The sequence below is a fragment of the Otolemur garnettii genome, unplaced genomic scaffold (genome assembly GCF_000181295.1).
Source record: "Otolemur garnettii isolate 467f Iridium unplaced genomic scaffold, OtoGar3 scaffold00055, whole genome shotgun sequence".
NCBI classification, from domain to species: Eukaryota; Metazoa; Chordata; class Mammalia; order Primates; family Galagidae; genus Otolemur; species Otolemur garnettii.
In genome coordinates, this window is record NW_003852450.1 from 6035673 (window position 1) to 6061574 (window position 25902).

Below are 25902 nucleotides of genomic sequence, written 5' to 3' on the forward strand. Positions count from 1 at the left end.
CAACGCCCGGCTATTTTTTTTGGTTGCAGCCGTCATTGTTGTTTGGCGGGTCCGGGCTGGGGATTCGAACCCGCCACCTTTGGTGTACGTGGCTGGCGCCTTAGCCGGTTGAGCCACAGGCGCCGAGCCAGAAACCATATTACACTGACTGCATTTGTTAGGTAAAGTCCCTCTTACAATCGTGTCTTGCCCCCAAAAGGTGTGGCACACACCAAGACTCCACCCCCCCTTCCCTCTTTCTGCTCTTCCTTTCCCCCACCCCTCCATCCTTCTTTCTCTCTCTGCTCTCCCCTTCCCCCACAGTATTGTGTTTGTTATTTAGCATCTGCCCTCCAATTCATTAGAATTCAGGCTCCAAGAGGATCTCTGCTTTGTTAATGAATATATTCCAAGTATCTCCAATAGAGCTTGGCTCGTATGGGGCACTCAGTGTTTATTGAATGAATGAACAAATGAGCTGACCTATCTCATTGGTGGTGAGAGTGGGGATACACTAATATACTCTCTATGTATTAGAGCCCTGTCTGGGGGCAAGCCAGGGTGACCAGCTACCCTCCCCGCCCAAACAGCAGAGTTCTAGAAGTGGGTGTCAGGAAGACAGTCCTGAAGGGCCTCTCACACATGACCTGGGCCACAGAGAATGAGTGTAGGATCCAGCTGCCCAGCCAGCCACTGTGAGGAGTCAGTGCCAACCTCCTTCCCTCCCCAATCTCACCACAGGAGGGGTGGGAGTTTCTCCTTGGCCACCTTAGCTGTAGGAATTCATAATCTTGCGAATGACCAAGACCCCCCAGACAGAGTAGCGACAAGACCAGCCTGCTCATCTCTGTGTCCCCAAGCCTGGCAAAGTGCCTGGCACGTAGCAGGTACCTGACGCATGTTTATGAAATAGGTAATGATGTCAGCCCAACCTCATTCTCTGTAATCCTGCTGGGAAATAAACTGTCAGGATAAGGAGCAAGACAGATAAAGGTAGCCCCAACTCCTCTTCTTTACGGTCAGGGAGCCCCTTACCAGCTGCCCCTATGTCCCTGTTCACCTTCAAGCCAGTATTTCCTATGTGATAGGGATACCAAGGCCCAATCACCTGCCTCTCCTTCTTCTCCCTCTGCCCTCACCCACCCACTGACCAGCCTTTTCTTTGTATTAGAGCAGCAGGTACCTTCTTCAGGGGCTTGAATTGAAAAGGCTGGGGTTAAAGGAGTGATTTATACAGCCCGAGGAGCTATGTCTCTCAGCCTCCTCTCTCTCAGCTCTGTGCATCTGTGCCCACCTGCCAGATGAGGCCAACCAGAAAGCACCACACTCTAAGCTGTCTACCCTGCAGACTGCTCTCCTCACCCAGAGGCAAATAAACAGGATGTCCAGGCCTGAATGACCAGATAATGAGAACTAGACCTGGGGCCCATATAGCCCTGTCCTACCTGGCCCAGAAGGGCAAGTGGGCCAAACTTCCCCCTGGAGATTCATAGTGTGGGTGAAACTGGATAGGGGAAGGAGTTAGAAGTTAGAATAAAGGGACTGAGGAAATATTTAACCTCACAAGAAAATCCTTACAGATAGAGGCTATGCTATATACCAGGAAGCACAACCCAGGGGTTCTAGTCTTGGCTCTGACCCTACAAACAATGTAAATCATTAAAGTGTTTTTTATAAGAATAAAAAATCAGTAACAATCTATATAGCCAACTATACAGGAATGAATACTTAAGCATGATATCTAAATATTCATTGATTCAAAAATGTTTACAGCACATCTACTTTGCACCAGGCACAGGGGTAAGGGGTTGCATGGGTATGTAAGTAGATGTGGTCCTGCCCTCTAAGCATTTACCAAGTCTAGAAAGAGAGACATTGAATAGGAAACTACCTAGGCATGAGGGACAGACGTGGAGGAGAAGTAGATCCAACTTAAGTCCCTAACAGAGGAAACTAACCCTAATCCAGATGGGGAGGGGACCAGGGAAAGCCTCCCCAAGGAGGGGCTGTTTTAGCTGAGGCTAGATGAGTCATAATACAATCCAATATTATACCATCATAAAAATCCTTACAAAATAGTTTTAGTTTGACGTAGGGACATGCTCATAATGTAATGTTAAGTGAATAAAATGGGATATAAAACCATGTATATAGATAGATGTTCTCAATATATAAAAATAATATAACTATATATGTGTGTGCATGAGTGGAAAAATTTTCTGGAACACTAAAATGTTAACTGTAGTTCTCTGTAGGTGGTGGAGTTACTGGGGATTTTATCGTCTTTATTCTTTCCCAGTTTTTCCCAATCTACGTGGATTGTATAACACTCAGAAATAAACATCGAAAGGCCAGGTGGGGCCCCTACAGTTCTACCCTAGGACTCCTGGGTTGCAGGGTTCTCCAGAAGGTACCCTGGCATTCTCCTGACTCCAAGCGGCACTGACATCTCAGCGGGCTGCTCCTCAAGCACTTAGTGGCTTCTAGGAAGCCATCCCAATACCAGCTGGGGGAAGCCTTAGCACTTGAAACTGAATCCTGGTGCTTCTTCAACTAAAGTCCCTGTCCCCCTGGCACAGCACCCTTCTCTTATCATGACCTACCTGAAGGCTATCCTCCATTCAGAGAAATTATTTTTTCAACCACAAAGTGATTTCACTGCATCACACTCCCCCTCTGAGGCTGCCACTGATTTGCGTTTTTCCTTTCAGTTTCTTGAGGAGCAGATGATTGCTAAGAGTTCTTCTTCTCTAGCCCTTTACATCAGAGGCAGACAAGCAAGACGGGGAGGAGGAAAGAACCCCAGCTTGCTTAAGCTCCCCAGGCCTCAGTTTCCTCCTCAGTGTACAAGTGTAAGAGGTTGGGCTTCGGGCTTCCTCCAACTCCTCTTCCTTCTCAGACACCCTACCAGGGTGCCCAACCTATGGCCTGCGGGCTGCACACAGATTATTTGAGGACTATTTTGCTTATCTACGGTGTCAGATAATGCAAAAACTATGCACAGACCTTTTTTCCCTCATTAGCTTACATGTGTGTATTTACTGTTTGTGTGTTTACTCTTATTCTTCCAACCTAAGGGAAAAAAAGAAAAAAGGCTAGACATCCCTGCTGGTCCTAGGACTCATCCATCCTTAGACAGAGGGTCTGGAGATGACCTACCTGTCTTGTAAGCAGATGGCACAACCTGAGAGCAACTGTTTTGGAACTCAGAGGCCACAGATGGTCACCTGCTAGGGTGTGACCCATAGTCAGCCGACTCCTGTATCCAGATGTCCCAGTCATCCCTCACCACCAATGCTCACTCAGTATGACTCCCTGGTACCCAGGGTCACATCTACCTTTGACTTGTGTCAGGGCACATGAGGCAATTTAGTTGTCATGAGAAGGCCAGGCCAGCCAGAGTGGGTGAGCTAAATTGAGACCCCCAAACTAACATGCTCTAGTCTACCAGATTTCTTTTCCTGCCCAAGCTATGGCCGAGCATGCCAGGCCTCCCCTGATCCCTGCTTGCTTCCCCTGGTCAGCAGCCCAGTTGGGCAGCCTTCCAGCTGTGGACAGAGGCAGGACTGCCAGGAGCTCAACTGCCCATTGGAGTGAAGGTGAGGAGGGAGGACAAGATGTTGTATGTGGGCTGAGCACAGGCCATTGGCAAAGACCAGAGGAGAAAAATCACCCCACCGACAGCTTTGAGGAAACTCCTCCAGAAATCATACAGCATCTTTGGCTGACGCAAGACGCACATGAGTTTACTGGTTAAAGGCATTTATTAGGCCTATATTCAAATCCTGCCTCTGCTCCTGACAAGCTGCTTAGGCAAGTTACTGAAACCTCCCTAAGCCTCAGATTAAAGTTTATCTAAAGAATTGTCTATAGAATGGGAAAAACAATCATCTCTACTAGTGAGAGTCTATGAACATGAAATAGGGGTGGGGAGGGGGCATAAAACATAGCACTGAGTAATACAGACACTCACCAAGAGCTAAAAAAAATTCAATGCAACAAAACCCACCCAGGATCCAACACTGCGCTGGCAGGAGTCAGGATAGGGAAGAAAGACAGGGAGGTGGAGCCAAAAGGAACCTCAGAGACCCCAAATCCAACCCCTTTGTTTAACAGATAGCAGGAAGCAAAGGCTCAGAGAGGATGAAAAACTTGTCTAAGGTTGCAGAGCTAGTTAGTAACACAGCAAGGTTCCAACTCAGGTCTGTCTGGCTGACAAATTCCCACTGCCTCTTCACTCCACTTTGACCCATCTGCCGCAGACAGCCCCCTTGCTAGGGTCTCTTCCCCACAAGGGCTTCAGTCAGGAAGTCCTTGTTAGCCCTCTTCTCTGCAACTAGCCCCCTCCAGTAGACACCAAATTGCCAGAGAGTGCCATCAAGAAAGCCCTGAGTGAAGGGGTAGGAGGACAAATGATGGAGATTCCCTAGAACTAGGAGCTGAAGGGAATGGGGTATCAATTATCAAGTATGTGGAGGTACTATGCAAATAACATGCAAACTACATGTAAATGACCACAGGTTATTGATGAATCAATAATTTGAGCTTTTTAAAAGAATTTATAACTGGATCACACTATATGATGTGAATCTGTTTTCTCTCTTGGCTTTTTGCTAAGAGGAAAGACAAAATTTTGTGGTTGACTGACCAAACTATGCCTCACTCAGTGAGGGGTCAGCTGACTTCTGGATCCAGATGCCCCAGACACACCTCATCACCCATGCTCTCTCAGTACCACTCCCTGGTACCCAGGGTCATGTCTACCTTTGACTGGTGTCAGGGCAGCAAGCCATACAGGGACCTCTGGCTAAGACCTCTGACAGACAGCCGCCTTCTGATTCCAGCTGCCCAGAGGGGAGCAGAGCATGCAGTTTTCCTGCAGAGGGCCTGGGCAGTGACAGACAAGGCCTCGGGGGTCCCAATACCACAGCCAGGGTCTGTGCTTGAGGAGCTAGGCCCCAGCAGCCCTTCCCTAACTCAGGAGAGAGGGTCCTCTTCATGAGGCAGGACACTGCCCAGCACTACTGCTAGTGGCTCTGAAGGTGGGTGCAGCTACAGTCGGCACAATGAGGTAGAAGTGGGCAAACCTAATCCACAGCAAGAAGATTAGAGGTTAAACTTCTGGGAGGCCTGCTTGAGGTTTAACTGTGCATGCTCTAAAAAGTTGGCCAATTTAATCAGCATTTACTGAGTATCTGCAATGTGCCAGACATGAGCTGGGCATTCTGGAGAATTTGCAGAAACAGACAAGATGTGGTCACTGCCCAGGTCACTGCCCCTGAGGCATCAACAATCCACCAGAGGAGAAAAAAATACATGGAGACATAACTTAGCAGTATTTTGACACTTCTTGGGAAATGTAGTGTGTGTGTGTGTGTGTGTGTGTGTGTGTGTCTGTGTGTGTGTATTGCCATGGAAGAGCACAAGCGTGGGGAGGCAGGGAAGGGCTTACCTATCCTGGCCACTTGAAGGAATACATTAATAATAATAATAAAACTACAAAGACCTGCTATTTACAGCTTGTATATATGATGTTAGGCACAAATAAGCACTTTGTGTGTATAAGTTCATTGTGTTCTTCCAGTTGGAAGTAGATACTAGTACTTATTGTTCCCTTTTATAGTGAGGAAATTAAAGTTTAACAAGGTTAAATAAGTAACTTTCCCCAGATCACACAGCTAGAAATTCAAAGCAAGGATTTGAACCCAGGAGCCTCTGTATAGGCCCTACCTGGGTCCTCAGGGGACAGCTCCTCAAGACCCCAGTTCCGAGGTAACACTAGCTGCCTCCTAGAGACTGACAGGCAGACTGGTTACGACAGAGCAGCCAACCCCAGCCCACTCCCACAGAGCAAGCAGGGTACCCTCTATGGTCACCACCTCTGTCACAGCACGATGGGGCCTTGGCTCGCCTTGGCACCCACTCAGCAGACAGAATTTCTGGAGCAGCCTTCCTACACCTGCACATCTGTGAGTTTCCGAATGTGGCAACAGCCAACTTTGTCACAATGGTCAGGCTCAAAGACCCAGTTCTTCTAATGGGTTGAGACGAGCCTTATCTGTGCAGCCCAGCAACAACCCGGACTAAAGGCAGCATGCAGGCCCCTCAGGGGCTGAGCTCATGGCTTTCTGGCTGCATTCCCTTCTTTACCCTACTTTCCCTGGGAAACCTGGAGGTTGTGAGAGAAGTAAACAGGGCAGAGTGACAAGCATCAAGGTGCTGGGAATAGGGAAATTAGAAAGGAAAGCAGATGGTTGGATCAAGGCTTTGGATCAAGGTTTCCCAAGCAGCTTCAAGAGACCCTCTGAATCTTAGTTTCCCCTTACTGGCTCCTGCTTCACCTCCCTTACAGGGTCACAATAACAACAGGGAAAAAAAGTGCATGAAAAGAAGTCTTTAGAAAGTTAAACGTGCACAAATATAACACAAAGGGAGACACATGGGTGCCTAGGCCTGCCGGGCAAGGGGCCCAGTGAAGCCAGAGGCCCAACATCTGAGACAGGAAAGCTACCACTGAAGATGGCAGGTGCCAGAGACATCCAGAGCTCCCTAGTAGAAAAGCAATCTACTGGTGACAAGAATTCAAATAGGGGGCAAGCACGCCTCACAAAAGTGTCCCAGCAGGGTCAGTCTCTGGCAGTGTGCCCAGGCACTCAATGGCACTTGGTAGCCCAGGCACTGCCTGGTGATGAGATTGTGGCCTGGCAGGTCTGGGCAGGGAGCCCCAATGTGGACTGGACACCCACACTGAGGACCGCACCACCAGGACACCCACCCCCGAGCTGCCTGGAAGTAGCATAAGCACCTCTACTGTGAATGGCAAACACACACATGGGTTTGCAACAGAACAGGAATGTTAAGAGCAGACAGCAGCATTTCTCCCTCCTTCTGTCTGCAACAGAGATCCCAGAAGTGGGAGTTGGGCAGAAGTAATCAGACCATTTGGTTCAGCAGGACAACCCCAGAAGGTGCAGCTGCTGGCACAGAGATACCTAGAGAAGAAGAGAGCTAAAGAGAGCCTTCAGGAAGCTGTGTGGGGCTGGTTGGCGAAGCAGCCCTCCTGGCCCCAGTGTGCCACCCTCTCAGTATGTCTATACTCCTGCCCCAGCTCTCTGCTCTGACCTTTCCTGTTCTCTGGGACTGGTGGAGCTCAGCTCATTCCCACACCGCACTCACTGTGACCCCCATCTTGGTGGCCCCTACAAACCCCCACCTCTGCCCTAGGCCTGACAGACAGCCTGGGATTCCCTGGCTATAGAAGCTTCAACTCTAGGGTCCAGGGCACCACCAGGTTCATGTCACTCCAGCCATCCAACCATCTCCTGCTTCTCTGTACTATAGAGCAGACCACAGGAAGGTAGAGGGAGAACTGGGACATAATGGCCCAGATGATCCCTGGCTTAACTGGGGTCTTACGCTCTACTTATATCCTTTCTAAATGGCCTTCAAGCCAGCCAGTGTAGGGTGCTGAGAGTAGCTTTGGCTGCTGTTGGACTCACCGGAGAGGAATCTTGACACGAAGGTATCGGTCCACAGCAATAGCCAGCAGGGCCAGGATGGAGCTCTGGGTGAGGATGAGGACTGGGCAGGCGACCATGAGGCAGGTGTGGAAGTAGGTCTGTGGCCCAATGTTGATGAGGATCGCAAGTGGGATGACCAGGGCACCCACTGCCACATCAGCCACCGCCAGCGACACAATGAAGCAGAAGGTGGCATCCCGCAGTGCCTGGTTCACCTTCACCGCCCAGATCACCAGCACGTTCCCAGGCACAGAGACCAGGGCAATGAGCACCTCGATGCTGATGTAGGCGGCCTGAAAGGCCGAGATGGAGGGCGGCATGGTGGACACAGGCTGGGCACATCAGCAGGCAGGCACCAAGGGGCGCAAGGCAGGGACCTGTGGTCACGAAAGCCTGGGGTGGGGAGGCCTGCCTGGGAGGCTGGAACTCCCGCTGCCCTATGGAGATGTGCCCCACTTGGCATATCCAGCGCCTGCGCAGGCTGGCAGGGGTCCCTGGCCCTTGCCCTGCCTAATCTTTGTCCCCTCCCCTTCAAATCCCCAGAGGTTCCATTCAGCAACTTAAAATAGCAGCACTCACTCCTCCACTGGCTTTTTTATCAGGTGTGAGGCAGCTCCCAGCACACACGCACACAACACAGGGGTCTCCCATGCTGGCCTCTGCCCACCCCCGCCCACAGAACAGGACACAGGGAGCTCACCATCCTGCCCACTGGCTGGCAGGGGTTCTAGAGCCAGTGCCCAAACTTCCCAGGACCTGGTGCCGCCCAGAGCCCCGGGGCCGCGCCGGCCGGGCTGGGCTGGGCTCTGAACACTGAGCAGCAGCTCATAGTCCTCCAGGCTCCCGCCGCAGGGCAACCAGCCCGGCCTTTCAAGCAATCACATGGTGCGACAGAGGCTCAGCCCCGGCCGCTTTTAAAGAGGTAGCGCCCCTGTTCCTCACCTGGGACTGGTGTGGCAGACGTGGGACTGGGGGACTGAGTCCAGGAACAGGCCAGGGCGCAGGCTCCGGAATCCTCAGAGTGCGCGCACACCTGCCCTGCGCCCACCCATTGGAGATGCTGCTTACGCCTGGCCCTTTAGCGGTCTCGCTCCACCTCTGTCGGAACCCTTAGTGGTCGCCTGCAAGGGGGCATTCCAGTGGCTTCTTTCAGCAATCTCCTGCACCCACACTGGGGATCCCCAAGGGCGAACCGAGGCTCAGACTTACCCAAGGTCGCCAAAGCTGGCAGAGCTCCCAGCCACCTGAGCTGTTCTGTCCCAGTGCCCTCACACCTCGACGCCTTCAGCAGCTTTTCTCTCGGGGGATGCCTGGAGAACCCCAGGTCAGCCTATTAGGTCCAGTGGGGTGGTAGGTGATTGGGACTAGGATGGGGCGCCGGCGCCTCCGTCGCCCCCGGCGCGGGAGCTGAGTGACAATCCGGCTCCGCACACCGGGAGGGGGCGGGGGCGGCGGCGGCACCCGCGGGCCCCTCCCTCCTCATCCTCCATCTCCCCACCCCCTCCTCTAAACAAAGGAAGTGATACCGGGTGAGGAAAGCTGGAAAAATGTGAGCTTTTTAGAAGGATCTGGTGTGTGCACCCAGCCTCGGGCCCGGACAGAGGTGCCACCTCCCATTCAAAATGCGGGATGCCCCGGAGTCTGGTCTGGTCTCCAGCGACCCCTCACCGTGACAGCGCAGCGTCTCCCCTGCAGTGCTCCAGAATGCCCACTCTCAGACCTCCCACGGCGGGGAGATGGTAGCCCTGCCTCCTTCCCCAACCCTGAAGCCCTGCTGGCTCCGTGAAACCAGTCCCAGCATAGTCTCGGCGGCGCATTACTTTGCAGAGTCTGTCCTGAGTCATTACATTCTTTCTCATCCATCTTTCAGAACTGCCTTTTAGTCTATTAGTAATTTCCATTTTGCAGATGAGGATGCTGAGGCTGGGGGAAGTGATCCAGCTTCCCAAGATCACTTCTGACTCTGTGCTCCCTTTCTTCCTCCCTGTCCTCTTCCGAGCACGGTCCTATGCTGTAAGATGTCTGGTCCAAGCCCCACGCGTTACAGATAAGAAAGCAGACTGGGCGCGGCGCCTGTGGCTCAAGTGGCTAAGGCGCCAGCCACATACACCTAAGGTGGCAGGTTCGAATCCAGCCCGGGCCGCTAAACAACAATGACGGCTGCAACCAAAAAATAGCCGAGTGTTGTGGTGGGCGCCTGTGGTCCCAGCTACTTGGGAGGCTGAGGCAGGAGACTCGCTTGAGCCTTGAGCCCAGGAGTCAGAGGTTGCTGTGAGCTGTGAAGCCACAGCACTCTACCCAGGGGGATAGCTTGAGGCGCTGTCTCAAAAAAAAAAAAAAAGAAAGAAAGAAAGAAAGAAAGCAGACTGGAGGAAGGATAGGACTTCTAAGAGGTCACAAGGCAGATTCTAACAGGACCAGAGTAAGAAACCCAGGCTCCTGACTCTCTCCTGAGTGCCCACAGCCCTCTCTTGGTGCCTCCTGGCAATTTTGGTTTAGGTAGCCCACTAGTATGGACTGATGACCGGCAGGGCAGACCCTGGAAAGAATGGGGCCTTGCAGAGATCCCAAACTGAAAAATTCTTGTCTATAGGTATCAATTGGGAAAGGGCCCTGGGAGAGCAAGAGAGAGTCAGAGTGGGGGACCCCAATGCCACCTAGCCAGAATTCGGCCTCTAGGGGCACTGCCCCTTTGTTGGAGCTCAACATGCCAAGGAGGACACTTCTGCTGGGGGTCTGCACTGAATCACAGTGGGAGATGGGGTAGCTGGGTGGAGAGGATAAGGACGGTTGAGTCCTCCACAGGGGAGCAGGAAACCCAAAGTGGGAAAAGAAAACTTCAATTTCTACCTTCAGGGAGAACAAGGAATCCGTGCAGCAGACAACAAAATTTCAATTCTTCCCTAGAGGCTAGTACCAGAGATTAGGAAGTGTAAACACCCCTTCCTCCCCTTTCACTCCACTTCTCCCACTGACTTAACAAGCCTGCCTGCTCCCTGTGCCACTCAGATATAGATCTTTGCATCATCCCCTGCCCCTCAGCAATTCCCCTGACTTAACCATTTTGGTTCAAGGCTTCTTCTCAGCTTTCCAATTGCCGCTCACCTAGTTGTCAGGGAAACCTGCAAAGACCCAGGCATGATCAGGTTGGGGCAGGGGGTGGGTCACCCTCCCTAACCCTTAGCAGCATCTTCGGCTCTGGAGGCTGCCTGAGCCCCCTCCCCCATTCTTCTTACTACGGATTGAATAATTACTATGTGCCTTTGCATAATATCTGTAGGTAATTTGTTCCTCAGTTCTGGACAAAATGAGCCAAAACCTTCCCTCCTCTCCTCCCTCCTTCCACCCTTTCCTGTTCTTAGACCAGGCCTCCTGAGGGATTAGACAGGTGTATTTGAGAACAAAATACACCTGTCTAATCTGGCTGTGGCAGGGTCTATCTCAGAGAGCTGCTCTTTGGAGTCCTGTAACCAGGGGGGCAAGAGTTGGGGACGGGTCAATGCTGAGCTCGCCTGGGCAGCAAGACCATTTGGTATGGTGAAAAGAGCACTTTACTGAGTGTCAGAGAGCTGAAAGCTGACTTCTTGGCCTTACTCTGCCTCTCACAGGCTTTGTGGTCTCAGGCAGGTGACTTTTCCTCTCCTAGCCTCAGTTTACTCAGCTGTCAAGTGATGTCTATTGTCTTTCCCACTCCAGCAGCCAGTAAATCGACCCCAAGGGAGAGAGACAGATTGGAATGGAGACCACAGAGCTGTCTTTCCACCTAGAAATCTTCTAAGTCCCAGCACCCCCCCCCCCCCCCCCCCCCGTCCCGTGAGGCAGATATCAGGGCTGAGAGAAAGGAAGTTTGTGGTGGAGGGAAGAAGAGAGAGAGGGGAAATCAGAGGTCTGTGGTGGAGAGAGGACAATGTGGGAGGGTATAGGCAGAACAGGCAAAATTAGGAAATCTGCTCTGTATAGCCAGGGACACTAAAAGTATCCACTGGTACCAGGTTGAGATGCCCTCAACAGTGTCCACTGCAAAGCTTCTATTTTGCATGTGACTCTGGGATCAGGATAAAGCCATAGTAAATATAAAAGATCTCCAGGGCCTGCTCCTCACTCCCACTCCCTCTTTACCTCTTGGTCCTACTTCTGTCCCTTCAAAGGCCCTGACCCTGCAGCCTCTGCACTGTGGGCAGGGGTGAATAGGGAAGGGGAGGCCTGAAGTGGAAGCTTATCTTGGGGGCAACCCTGCAGAGCAGCCCTGCATCTTCTCCTTCTGGAGCTCTCCGAACTGGACTAGAATCCCAGATGAGGAAGAGCTGCCCGAGAAGGCTGAAGTTATCATCCCTGTACACCCTTGGGAGCCAAGGAAGGCAAGGGCTAGAGGGAGGTGTCAAGGCTTGCTTGGCTCAGCCCCTGTGGTGGGTTAGGGATGGATGAGGTTTTGGAATTTTCCTCTGTCCCTTTCCAGCAGGCAGGAGGATATTTTGGTCCCTGTCTCATTTTTTCAGCATTACTCTGGGCAGTGGATGTACACAGAGCAGAATTGTTGGGTAAGGACAGGCACTCGGAACAAAAAGATTTCTGGATGACTGGGTAGCCCCTGGCCCTTCCCACAAGGGGCTCATTACCATGCCCTGTCTGCCCCTGCAGTGACTTCCTGGAAGTTCCCTTCCTCTCTTTTCCACTACCATCAAGGTCTGTCTGACTCCCTTCCCTCAGGTCAGGCTTCCTATGGGGAAATAAGGGGCCTGCAGAAAGAGCACGGGCTGCAAGTTCCCCTGTATGTTTGTGAGGAGAGCAGGAGGCATGGGAGAGGTCAGAGCCATTTAGTCCGAGTTCTTCCACACTGCATGGAACTGTTCTTAAAACCTAAAGCAAGGTTGTTGCTTTCAAGTCTTTCTTAGCCTCATCATCATTCATTCATTCATTCATTCTTCATTTATTTATTTTAGCCCACATTTATTAAGCACCTTTTCCGTATTAGACAGTGGGCTGAGGACTGAGGATATAGGCATAAGGAAGCCATAGTTTCCGCTGCAGTCTCCAGAAAGTGTTCACAGTCAGGTAGGAACTCATAAGGCAAAAATGATCCCGATACATAGCCTCTCCTATGAGGACCAGGACATGCCTCTGGTGTGTAGCCTCAGTCTTTTCTACCTTCACAATATGTGCTCCTTCTAAATGAACTTCAGTAGGGATGATAAAAATCTAATGCCAGAGCTGGGAAGACAGCCTCTAACCGGGGGATCTTTATGTATTGAAGGCCCTCAGGGCTCTGCAGATAAACATCAGGGCCTCTGAGTCTGGGAAGAGGGTCAAGTCTTGGGCCTCAGAGACCACCTGATTTCATATATTTATTTCATACATAAATGTCTGGCATAAGACTTTCTTTGAACATAAGATTCTATTAGCTCTGTGGCTTAAAAAAATAAAAATGAAAATCTGAGCTTCAACTTAGCTGCTCCAGATAAGGAAACTGAGACCCACAGAAGGAATAAGGTTGTCCAAACCCACTCAGGAATCAGGGACAAAGCCTGACCCTGAGAAGGGTCCTAAAAATGAGCAAAACTCTGAGCTCTGGTCTTACCAGGCCCTCAGGGAATCCCTCAGACACCAGCCCTTTAAACTCAGAGCTCGATAAAACCGGGGTTCTTAGCTTTTATACCCTTCCCATCTCTCAGGGGAGGAAGGCAGGGGCTGCAAACATACCTAGGAAACCAGCTAGCTGCAGGTAGACACACATTTATATAATAATAAAGGCCCCTCACAGGTGCCCAGCAGTTCAGTGTTTATGAAGAAATTCTCACAGATGGCATCTCATTTACTGCTCACCACACAGCTGGGCAGTAACAAAGCAGGTGTTATTAATTCCTAATCACAGATGAAGAAGCCGAGTCTGAGAGGTTAAAGGAAGCCATGGGACAGAGCTGAGACTGGACTCAGGTTGTCCTAGGCGTGACATAGCAGCGATGTGTGCTGCTCTGAAGGAGCATGTAAGGCTTGGGTCGGATTGGAATGCCTGAGCCATTTGATCTGAGAAGGCTCCCTAGAGGAGGAGAATGGAGCAGCCCCATTGTTCATTCATCTACTTGGTATTGAGTGAAGAACTACTATTAAGATACCCTCTAAGAGCTCCAGACATGGGGGCTGGAGGCAAGGCTGGGGTCAAGCCGAGCTCAGAATTAGCTAGAGTTTGAGGTGGTATGTTCCAGGAGTCATAGACAAAGGAGACGAGCACCCTGCCCAAGCCGGGCTGGGAAGGTTTCTGGTGGAAGTAACACATATCCTGCTCCTTGGAGGAGGCATAGGACGCTCTGTTCTGTGGAGAAGGGCAGTGGCATGGAGGAGGGTTTTGTGTGCAGATGAAAGAACAAACAGACTGAGCAAGGACATGGGAAACTGCTCGGCATGTTCTAGGCAGGACAAGGACCTGGCTGGACACTGGCCTCTGGCTGGGCAGCAGAGAGACAGCTAGGGGCCACCTTGCTGGAGCCCCCCCCCCACCCCGAGAAGTTGAGAGGACTGTAGTGGCCAATGCACCCTGTTAAAACCATCAGGCTTCAGGCCAGTCCCAGCTTCACCCCGTAGCACTTACCACATCTCCCATGCTCCATCATCTTATCCATAAAGGAGAAATAATATTACCTCTTTTACTTACTTAAAATTGCTTTTTAGCTTGTAAATCGCTAGATAAACATCAGAGTCTACTATATAGGTAATGGGAAGCCTTTGAGGATTTGTGAGGATTTTCTGACGGATCTGAACGATGGTTTAGGAAGATCGTCTGTAACAGAGTGCAGAATGGGCTGGAGGACAGGGTGAGAGCAGGGGGACCTATCACAGGCGGGAGCAGGCTTGGTCAGAGATGATAAAATCTAAACCTAAGGGGAAGCCACGGGAACAGAGAGGAGGATGTATGAGAGTAATGTTGTTTAGGAGGACCCCTGGACTTATCAGCCAGTCAAGTACGGTGGGGGACAGGGGCTGGGGAGGCAAAACTGGATTCTGGATTCAACCGGGGTTCTGAGGATACAGATGGCTAGAAGGGAGATATGATGAAGGGGAAGCCATTGGGGTGAGGGAGAGGGGCAAGATATAAAGTCCACTCGTAGACAGGATGGGTGGGATGCCCCTAGGAGGGGCAGTAGGCGCTGGAAATGGGCAGTGAGTGATCATAACTGGAGCTGGGTCATCTCAACGGAGATCTCAGACCCTGAGAGAGGTGAGATCACTCAGGGAAAGGACGCAGAAGATAAGTTGGGGAGAAGCTGGGCTGTGCCCACAGTAAGAGGGAGAGAGAGCAGCCAGAGGGGAGGAGCAGCCAGACGGGAGGAGCAGACTAAGAGGTGAAGGGTTGCTGAGTGGTTCAGGGCTGAAGGGCAGCATGAAAGGTCTAAGGGGGAAATGGTTGAATTTGGTGTCAAGAAGGGAGCAGAGACCGCAGAGAACCCTCAGGGGACGGGTGAGAGTAGGGAGGGGAGGGGGTAATGCCGGAGCAGGTGGGGAAGGTGGAGGCTGTGGGTGCAAACTTGTCTTTGAAGGAGCATGGCTTAGAAAAGAACAAGTGATGGATGGATGGTTAGCGGTAGGAGATAGGGGTCAAAAAAAGGTTGGTTTAGACAGGGAGATCTGAGCATGCTCACACCTGAGGGAGGGAAGCAATGCTGCAGAAGAGATGAATCAGAGGGAAGAGAGGCTGGGAACAGACCCCACCTGTCAAGGACCTAGGCAGGTAATGATAGCTGGCTGTACACCGAACTCTGGATGCTCACAGACCTAGAAGGATCCAGCTCTCCCTACCTTCAAACATCTCCCCTGCTCCCTCTGAGTATTGAGGGGAGGCCCCAACCCCACCTCTCCCCCACAAGCCCCTTCACCCCTCCACTCCCCCACCTGACACACAGCCAGCAGTTTGCCAGCCATTTGCACATAATTAAAGGATCAGCCTGGTCCTGGCACCAATTCTTCTTCATCTGGCGGCTGTGGCCCAGCCCCCACCCCTGACCCCAGCCCACAGGGCACCAGCTGAGGGTGCCTGGGCTTCTCTGGCTCTGTCTGCAGCCAAAGAGGTGCCTCTAGGCAATCCACCTGCCCTCCACCACTGCCTGGAGGACATACCCTGTGACATGAGGTGACAGACTCCTAAGAGCTCATGCTGCCCCACCAGCCTACCCTATCCAGCCAGCACAAACACCCCACCTTTGTGCACTCCTCAAACACTACCACCTGCAAGGATGTGAGGACAGTTGATACCTGCTTCCCCTCCCCTCACTGAAGCAGAAAGAGAAAATGAGGCAAGAGAGATTATGTGACATCTGCTGGAAGCTAGATAGGTGGTATCTGGACTCCCTAAAACCTTCCCTGTTCCTATCCCCCACCAGTCAGTGCCCTTGCCCCCCAAGAAGAAAACACCCCCAAACCTTCTGTAGAGAAAGAAGGAAGAAAGGATGGAAGTAGAATTGCCAAATTCAATTCAGGACACCCAGTTAAATTTTTTTGACAGCTTTATTGAGATATCATTTCCATATGATAAAGTTCACCTTTAAAATGTACAATTCAATGGTTTTGAGTTATTTACAGAATTGTACAACCATCACCATACTTTAATTTTAGAATGTTTTCATCACCTCTCCCCCAAAAAGACTTTGCACCCATTAGCAGTCACTTCCCAGCCCTCCCTCCCCACTAGCCCCAGGCAACCACTAATCTACTTTCTTGTCTCCGTGGATTTGCCTATTCAGGCCATTTTATATAAATGTAATTATATGATATATGGTCCTTTGTGACTTCTTCCACTTAGCCTAACGTCCTCAGTAAGCTGCAGCATGTGTCAGTACTGGAGACCTTTTTATGGTTGACTAACATTTCATCCTATGGACATACCACATTTTGTTTCCCCATTCTTCAGTTGATGGACACTTGGGTTGTTTCCACTTTTAGGCTATTGGCCTACAACATTATTCAATGATTGTGAATAATGTTGAACAATTTGTGAATAATGTTGCTAATGAACATTCATGTACGAGTGGTTGTGTGAACAAATGTTTTCATTTGTCTTAGGTGGGTAGAGACAGAAGGAAAGGCAGAACATGAGACAAGTCCTTTTTTACATTATCTCCTAGATGGTCACCACTGCCTGGGCGGAAGGCTGTTATGATCCCCTTTAACAGAGTACAAGACTGAGGCTCAGAGGGAGGCCTGAAACCATGGAGTACTAGAACTGAAATGTGAGCTCAGGCCTCCGATTCCAGGGTTCTTCAGTGCCTCATGATGAGCCTTTCCCAGAGAGTTTGCAGTCCACTCAAGGGAATGAAATAGAAGGAAAGGAGTAGTAACATAATCAATACGAACAATAACCTCATTCCCTCTAAAGCCCTAATGAGGTACTTTGGTGTACAGTGCTGGGGTGTGAGGGCTTCTTAGACTGACACCAGAGGCTTCTTGGAAAGAGTGCCTTTTCAGTTGGCTGGGTAGAAAGCTAACTCAGATGGAATGGTCTCTTGCCTCATCCAGGAGCCTATCAGAGAGCCCACCACACACACCTTTCCACGATGATTTCTCTAACTGAAGCCCCTGGCAGCAGGGGTGGAAACCAGGCATGTAAACTGCTAGGCATTCACCCATCACACTGAGGAATCTGAACTGGTTGCACAGGCTTGGGCCCAGACTCTGGCTTCAGCCCATTCCCTCAGCTCCAGTCTTATCCTGGCCCTAATTCCCTGATCTTAAGCAGAACTCCAAGTGCTAGTCTAGAATAATTCTCTTCAGCTCTGCCTTCTCCCTTCTGCCCTGAGCCCAAGGTCCTGTCCTCAGACAGCACTGTGCAAACGAAGGGAATCTGCACTAGGTGCATTCTCCCCAGGTCAGGTGGAGACGTAGCTGGTGGCCTGGGCTCCCTGCACCCTCTGTGGGTCCACCCCAAAGTCCTAAATTCCAAACCAGAAGAACAAACAGCTGCCTGCTAGAGGTTTCCACGCTGTACTTACAAGCCACTCACTCAGTCTGGCTGGTGAAGTGTGGTGGGAGACACAGAGGAACACTTTGGTTACTGGCCTTTCCCTTTCAGCCACTATCCCTGACCCAAGAGCTGGACAGACTTCACCCAGGGCTTAAAATAGCTCCTGGGGCTATTTTAGAGCCCCAAAACGTTTATTGAATGTTCAATGTTTGGAATAATATACGACAAGGGGACAAGCAAAAGGTCAACAACGCTTTACTGTTCAGAACTCGTTTAACGCTCATAGCTTTGCTGGTGAAGTGCGTATAATCATCCTCCCATTTCGCAGAGGAGGAAACTGAGGCTGGGACGGGGCGCGTGATTCTCCCAGCACCAGGATTCAGAGCAAAAGCAGCCGCCCGGCTGCGGCCGTTGCTGTGGCTCGGGGTCCCCCTGCTGGCCAGACGGAAGCCTGGGCGTGGGCGAGAAGCTCGGACAGCCAGACCCCTCTCCCGCCGCGCGAGCTCCCCGCAGCGCAACCGCAACGGCCACCCCCAGCCCTACGCCCCGGGCTCGGGGACAGTTCCCTGGCAGGGAGGAAGAGCTATATTTGGGCTCAGGGTTACAGCGACTGGCAGTGCACTGCGCAGGTTTCAGGTGACATGCTTCTCCCGGCACAAGGGACCAAAGCAGGAGACAGAGCCTCAGCTCCCCTACCTTTCCGTGTCTCTCCAGGACTCACGTGAACCAACCTGTAGAACCTAAAGGCCAAGGGCGCCGCCCCTGAGGAATGCCTGATGACCCGCCCACCAGAAGGAAATGGACAGACTCCGGTCCCCTGATGCCCAGTCCAAAGTGCCTTTGTTCCCACAGCTCTGCCTCTTTTTTTATTTCCAAGCAAAATCTCCCAGACTAGCCCAAAGAAAAGAGAAAGACCTCTCCAATCTGGAGCAATCTCCAGAGAAAAGGACTCTCCAGTTTCCTTTGTCTTCCGCTCCACCACCTCTAACAGGTCTCCATCTTGGCAGTGAGGCAGACTTAGACCCATCCACCACTTCCAGAAGTAACCTTTTGCGAGGGGACTGCTGGTTCTCCATGTGGCCTAGAACTCATTGTTAATTCAGTCCTCCTCAAAGGTGATGAGTTTGGTCTCCGGTGGCAAACACAGGTGGCATCAAATCTCACTTTTGTCCCTTCTTAGTATGTGGCTTTATGCACATTACTCAACCAACAAACCTGTTTTCTCACCTGTAAAATAGAAATTTCACTTTCCTAGTGGGCCGTTGGGAGGATCCAATAACGTATTATAAAATCAATAGCACTGTCCCTTGCATATAATGTTCGATAAATATTAATAGTAATTACTATTTTTGTAGTTACCTTTCCTACACTAATACTTAACTAAAGACAAATAGGGTGAGAGGTAGTGTCCCTGTCCCGTAATTGAGACTTCTCTAATTCATCTTCTTGTGCTTCTACCCCTGTCTTCAGGGGGCAGGGTGGCAGCTGCTTCCTCCCCTGCCTATGCCCCAACCCAGCCAAAGGACTGGCACAGCTGCTGAAATGGCCCGAATGCTTTGGGTTTAGGGTTAGGTAGCGGACAGCTGGGATGGGGGGAGGGCATAGAGGGCAGAGTAGGGGCACCCATCTTTCTCATCATGTCCACTCTCCCTGCCGCTTCCTAAGCCGAATTTCAGCTCAGTCTGGGGCCTCTGACCTCACTCCTACCCAGACTGGGGTTGGCGAGAATTCCCCCTTTACCCCTCCTTTGTCTGCTGCCCTCTAGTGTCTCCTCCCACATGACTGGGCCCACCCATCCTCCCACACCCCTGGACCCTGTTCCCTCCTCTGCCGCCCACGCGCTGCCCAGCTGTCACTGCCCCTGAGCTGGGCAATCCGCCCACCTACACCACTCATGAATCGCCAGCATTCACACTCTGACCCCCAGAGCCTCCACCTGTTCCCCTTGGTCTGAGTGACAGGGCTATGCGGCCCCATCTGTTGTTCTCCATTCAGTACTCAGTGCAGGAGACCACACTTCAAAATCTCCGACTTCCACCTGCCAGAAGTGGGTGGAGAAGACTGGTTGAGAGGTGGGTCTGATTTGAGAGGCTCCTCACCTCCTGGAACAGCTGGCCTTGTTCTCCCCTGTCCCAGATCCACCATCACTGTCCCAAATAAGCCATATTACAGCATGAAAAAAGCTCAAAGCCCACTCTTCCCCAAAGGACATTTGCATATTTAGTAGTCTTCTGTTACTGCATTTCATTTACTGATGACCAGCAGACGATGGTAAACAGAAAGACACAACAGTGACAAAAATTTAAAATTAATTCTTTATAAATAATTTGTGAATATACTTTCCTTGATGAAAAAATGAAACCATTGCAGTTCAGGCTCAAATTCTTTTTCATCAGTTCCCCAAGTCTAGACCCTTTATCCTAAATTCAGAGATGATCATGCTTACCAGTTGGTGTGTATATTTTCCATATATTTGCATAACATAAGTATGTACATATACAGTTTTATATATACATGTGATATATATACATACACTTATGAAAACTATGTATATCTATAGAAAACATATAGTACCATTGTGTGAGTTTGGATTTTTTGTTATTTTTTACATGAATTGTAAATACGTATTCTTTAAATTCACTTTTAAAAGTTTTATCTAAGTCAATATGAATACTCAATACTTCCTCAATCTTTTAAAATGCCACATAATATTCCTAACATGGACCCATCTCCTTACCAATAGACATTTAAGTTCTCTCTCACTTTCTCCCATTACCAACAGGGTCCCTGTCACAGATCTGAGCCCTCTCCAACCTAGTATTATGTGGTCCTGTGTTCTTATCCCAGTGAACAAAAAGACTTTAAGGGTACAAAAATAGCAAACGTGTCCTTAGGTACATTTTATTACAAATTTTTAGTATTTTTTTTCAAAAGCCTGGGTCCCACTTCAATGATTTCTGTATCCACGAGGGGAAAATTACTGCTCTAGGAAAGAGCTATAAAGCCAAGAGGATAGAAGGAGATTAAAAAAAAAAGAGAGGAGAAAGTGAAAGAAAATGAATGGAAGGAGCAAGAAAGAGAAAGAAGCAAAAGAGCATGCTCATTTATTAGAGGGGAAAACTGGAACTGTCCAACAGAAAGGAAACAGTTAAGCAAAACTTGGCATAGTCATTCAATGGAATATTAAGCAGCCATTAAAATGATAATTATGAAGTCTATGTAGGAGCATGGAAAATGCTTCTGATATTAAGTTAAAAAGTAAGCCTACAAAATTAAAACTACATTATGATTACAACTATGCAAAATGATGTGGGCACACAGAGATGGGAAGGGAATATAGACAAATGACACCAATCGGATTTGTTGGAGTAGCAGAATTGTGGGTATACCATTAACATTGCTTACGTCCATTAACATTGCTATAATATTACTTGCACAATGTATGACTAATGTTAAAGTGAAGTAGCAATGGGTAGAAGGAAGGAAAGGAAAGTGAATAAAAGAGAAGGAGGAAAAAAAGAAGAGCACAGAGGAAGAAATGAGAGGGGAGAGGGAAGAAGTAATCTGAGAAAGGGAAGATTGGTGGAAAGCCTATGTGTGAGGCCTAGCAGCTGTGTCAGGCTGCTCTTCTTCCAGACCCTTAGAACTGACAGCAGTTTGTACTATGCACAGAAAGTGGAATCTGTCTCTGAACCTCCCTCCCTCCAGTATTCTCTGAAGCCTACCAATGAACTAGGGATACCAAGCCTAGGACTTTGCTTTTAAGGGACTCAAGAGTCTAGTGGAGTGGGAAGAGATGGAGGCATAGACATGTGATATCTGGGCTATTGTAGCCAATCAACAAAAGCCCAGATAGAGATCTAATCCAAAGGTGGAGGCTGCAGGGTCCCAGAAGGCTTCACAGGCTTGAGCTGGGATGGGCAGAAGATTGCCAGGCAGAGAACAAGGAATATCCCCCTAGGTAGAAAGCACAGGTATAAAGGCACTAGGGCAGACCTAAACACACACACACACACACACACACACACACACACACACACACATTTATATGGCTAGACATAGGGTTTAGGAGAAACAGAGGCAAAGGATGAGGCCTTGAATTTATATCTGGGGCAGTGAGAAGCACTGAGGGATTTAATCAGAGCAAATCAGAGTGTCCTTTACAGAGATAACCCTTCAGACTATGAGGAAAGTGACTGGGAATGGGGCAAAGTGGAGAGAAGGAACATCAGTTGGAAGCTTGTAGGTTAAGCGCTCTGGTGAGAAAGAGTAAGACCCTGAGTAGGGGCCATCAGTGAGATGTGGGTAGAAGGATTAATTTAAACATTTCTTATGTGGAAATGATAGAACTTTATTCATTCATCCAGCAAGTGGCTTCTGAGGCTGTGCTATGGCATGAAGATATTCAGAGATCAGAAACAGTCTGTGTCCTAGGAGGAGAAGCTAAGCAGAGAGGCAGATGGCTATAGAACAATGTGAAGAGTGCTATGACAGAGATAGGCCAGCAAGGGAGAGACTGGGAATGGATGGACTGTGGGAAGGGGGGGGCCCAGCATGACTTCTAGGTTTCTACTTCACTTGAGAGTGGTGATGGAGTCATGGCCTGAGATGAGGAGCACAGGGTGAGGGTGTGTCTAGTAGCAGATGACTGTTTGCATTTGGGCCTCTCTCCTTTGCCCCTGCCCCATTCAAAAAGCCAAATGTAGCTTAAGCAGTCTGTTGCCTTCTCAATCGCATGAATCCCATGAAAAGCACCTAGTGACTGGCACATAGTATGTGCTCAATGACTGTGAGCATTAAAAAAAAAAAAAAACCCAAGGAAAAAGTACTGAAACTTAATTCATACTTACCAGGGTACCACTCTCCCTTCCTCCATGGCAACCAGGGAGAAACACGTGGCCCTGTGGCCCTGAGAGGCAGTCCACCAGAGACGTTACAAAACTTGAACCCAACTTCTCAAGAAGTGTGGCTGCAAACATACAAAAACCAACTTCACCGCTACAGATGGGGCTCCTGGAATGAAGGGAAGAGTTGGAAGCAGAGGGGTCTCAGAACTTCCAGGGTGAAGAATCTGCAGCCTTGGAGCCCCATGTGGGCTTCGGGGTCCTTAAATGTGGCCTTTTGATTGAATCCCAATTTTACAGAGTAAGTCCTTTTAATAAAGGGATTTGTTCTGTGAAGTTTAGATTTGGTCAAAAGGCCACACTTGGGGAACCTGGAAGGACACAGGTGCCCCTATTCCATGAAAGGAGTTTGCATTGCGTTATTTGTGTGAAGGGTATAGACTGTGCACTTTTTAAATCACATTCGATGCATGATATCATGAAGAAAGTCATGGAAATTGTGAAGTTTTCCTTGGTTCTTGTGCTTTCACTATTGTGAGTTTACTAAAGTTTTGGAAAAAGATGAAGCAAAGTGTGGAGACATTATTTATGTTGATGCTGTTGGGTGGTGACGTCACGGAAACTTGTTGGAAAGATTTATTGAACTGCTTCCCCAGATGAAGGACCATGGGGAATTAAAAAGCTTTGAGGCAACCAACTCATCAGACTTCAGGTCTTAGCGATGTGAAAAGACTTGTAAACACTCTATAATCTTGTTTGAAACATTGCTGATGCCCATGTTGAACTTAAATTGGACACATGAACCGGGTGACTGACCGCTGGAACTTGCGTTCATTTCTTATCCACTGTTTCAAACACAACGAAAGTCAGTGCTTTTTAGTAAAGAAACACAGTGCTTTTTAATGAACACAAAGTCCTGTTTTAGGACAGTGGTTCTCAACCTTCCTAATGCTGCGACCCTTTAATACAGTTCCTCATGTTGTGGTGATCCCCAACCATATTAAATGCATTATGAAGTAGCAACAAAAATAATTTTATGGTTGGGGGTCACCACACATGAGGAAATGTATTAAAGGGTAGTGGCATTAGGAAGGTTGAGAACCACTGTTTTAGGAGGAATTCTCTGATTTTGATAAGTTATGAATCTTGTTTTAAATTTCTATATTTTTTTGCCTTTTTGAAGTTAACCTCTGGTGCTTTCCGATTTCACATTCAAGCCTCACAACAAACCTGTAGTTTCTTCTGTTAACGCCCATTTCACAAATGATAAAACTGAGACACAAAGAAGCCTTAAGATAAGGTGACCAGACATCCCGCTTTTGGTGGGACAGTCCTGATTTTTAACAATTTGTCTCCTGTCCTGTGGTGTTTTAAAAAAGTCTCGATTTTTGGAAAGAATGCATGACAAGCTAGGGAACGGCAGGAGAATGGGAAGAGAATATACAGTTTTTGGCTGCTGAAAAGGTTAATGTAACTCCATTTAGGAATGAAGAGGTTAATGTAACTTCATTTGGAAATAAAAAGGCTAATGTAAACTCCCTACTCCCCTCCTGGGCAAGGTATCAGAAGGAGACTGGCTCCCTCCCTTGCTTCTAGGCAAGGACAATTAGCTCAGAAGGAGCCAAACTGTCTGGAACAAACAAGAAGCCCCCACCTCTCTAGAGTAAGGTGACCAGACGTCCCACTTTTGGCAGAACAGTCCCAATTTTTAACAATTTGTCCAGCATCCTGCGCATTTTTAAAAAGTCCCAATTTTTGGAAAGAATGCAGTACAAGCTGGGGAATGTGGGAGAACAGGAAGGGAATATACAGTTTTTGGCTGCCATGTGGCTATTTCACCAGGATATGAGTTTTATATTATTTTTGTTAATTTTATAATGTTAAACTTTAATAATAACAAATAATTGTTGAGAACTGATTATTGAGAACTGCTTATCAAAGTTTGTATTGTTGTTAAGCCCTGCCCCCCTCCTGCAATGGTGTCCCGCTTTATCAATGTTAAAATCTGGTCACCTTACCTTAAGAGGCAAAGATTTTTAAGTGGAGGAGTTTAGGGATATGGCATCAGCACTCTTCACCACTTTGTGTATAAACTTGAAATGTATCTAAATTACTGGGCATCAGCCCTATCAGTGGGGTTTCATTTCAGGGAACTTATTATGCTGAAAGTGAATTATACTTGCCACGAAGTCTCAGTTTTCCTAGAATTTTAGAAAGCACTGAATAAATCCCAGAGCCTGCCATGTCCTATTGTGTGAGCAATGTTTAGATTCATTTTCTTTTTATCACGAATCTAAACATGAAATGGCTGAGGCCACTGCTGAGAAGCATCACAGTGATATAAATCTGGAGCCTGTATTGACAGGTGTCCTGATTGAGCTTGTTCTATGGAGCCATCTTTTAAATACCTTGTCCTTGTAAACTTCATTAACATTCTCAAAATCGACCCTCATCTAGCATAAGTCTGTAACAGTGCTCTTTTGCATATATTATGTTAATCCAACTGCTTTTGTACTGCTATTAGCAAACCATAAATTTTTTTCAACTAGCTTCATAATTGTTCTTAAGTTGTTTTTGTTTTGTTATTAAGTTTTAAAGGTTATGGACTTCATTTATGGGGTACAGCAGAGCCATTTACTGGTTAATCCTCTCATCAAAGACAACAACAAATACTGGAAAAAAATATTTTTAAATACCTTTTTAAATGCATCAGTAAGCTGGAACCAAATGAAAGGTAAATTCAGAAGCTTAAAATCATCAGAAAGAGGCGACCAAAGAGAAAGGTAAGCCTTGTACTGATAATAGACATTTACATTGACCTTCAATTTTCACAAAACTTGCAAAGCACAGAGGATTTGACAAGGGTGAGGATTCTAATAGGGGACCACACCCTCAACATAAACCCATAAACCTGGAACCCAAAGGCTAACAAAGGGCAAATTTAAAATAAATCAATATCCTACCTCAAACCTGGCACTAAATAGAAGAAAGGAAAACATCTCCCTTGAAGATTAGATTAATTACTTCCAACTAGCCCTTGTGTAGGTTCGTTGCCCAAATTCACACTATCTTGGTGCTTCAAAACCTTCAAGCTAAGAATTTACTTTCTTGTGATCCTAGGCCGGTAATGCCTCCAGGTGCCTGGCAGTAGCAAATCAAAAATACTCCTAAGGGAAAGCAATACCTTCAACTTAGGCATCAGAGAATTCCCACACATACAGTTCTGAGAAACATGAGATTACAATATTTAAAAAAATCACAAAACACAAGGAAACAAGATTCCATGAGTGAGAGCCCACAGAGGAAAACCAAAGACCTGTGTGGTTCACATCACAGGGCAGTTTTGCCCTCTGGGGGACGTATTTGATTGTCACAACTGAGGGAAGGAAGAGAATGGTGCTCCTGTCATTCAGTGGGTAGTGGCCGGGGACGCTGTTAAACCTCCTACAATACACAGGACAGCCACCACAACAAAGATTCATTGGCCCATAATGTCAACAGAGCCAATACCCAGAAACTCTGATAGAAGAATCACACCTGCAAAGCTTCTGTATTAGAATTATCAGGGGGGAAAAGTGTAAGTATAAACTCAAAGAAATAAAGGGAGAAATTT

At 48.6% G+C, this 25902-nt stretch overlaps 1 protein-coding gene across 2 annotated transcripts in view; it reads right to left on the reverse strand.

The window, feature by feature from the left end:
* ADORA1 (adenosine A1 receptor) overlaps positions 1–8930 on the reverse strand; it is a 34334-nt gene extending 25404 nt beyond the window's left edge. The window contains exons 1-3 of one of the 2 annotated variants that reach the window (XM_003792259.3): positions 8709–8930; positions 8200–8366; positions 7479–7876 (exon numbers count right to left, since the gene is read on the reverse strand). In XM_003792259.3, the coding sequence (XP_003792307.1) occupies positions 7479–7819 (341 nt within the window). In that variant the 5' untranslated portion in view covers positions 7820–7876; positions 8200–8366; positions 8709–8930. The remainder of the gene's footprint in view (positions 1–7478; positions 7877–8199; positions 8367–8708) is intronic. The other variant, XM_003792258.3, reaches the window with a different exon arrangement.
* Positions 8931–25902: the final 16972 nt, after the last annotated feature.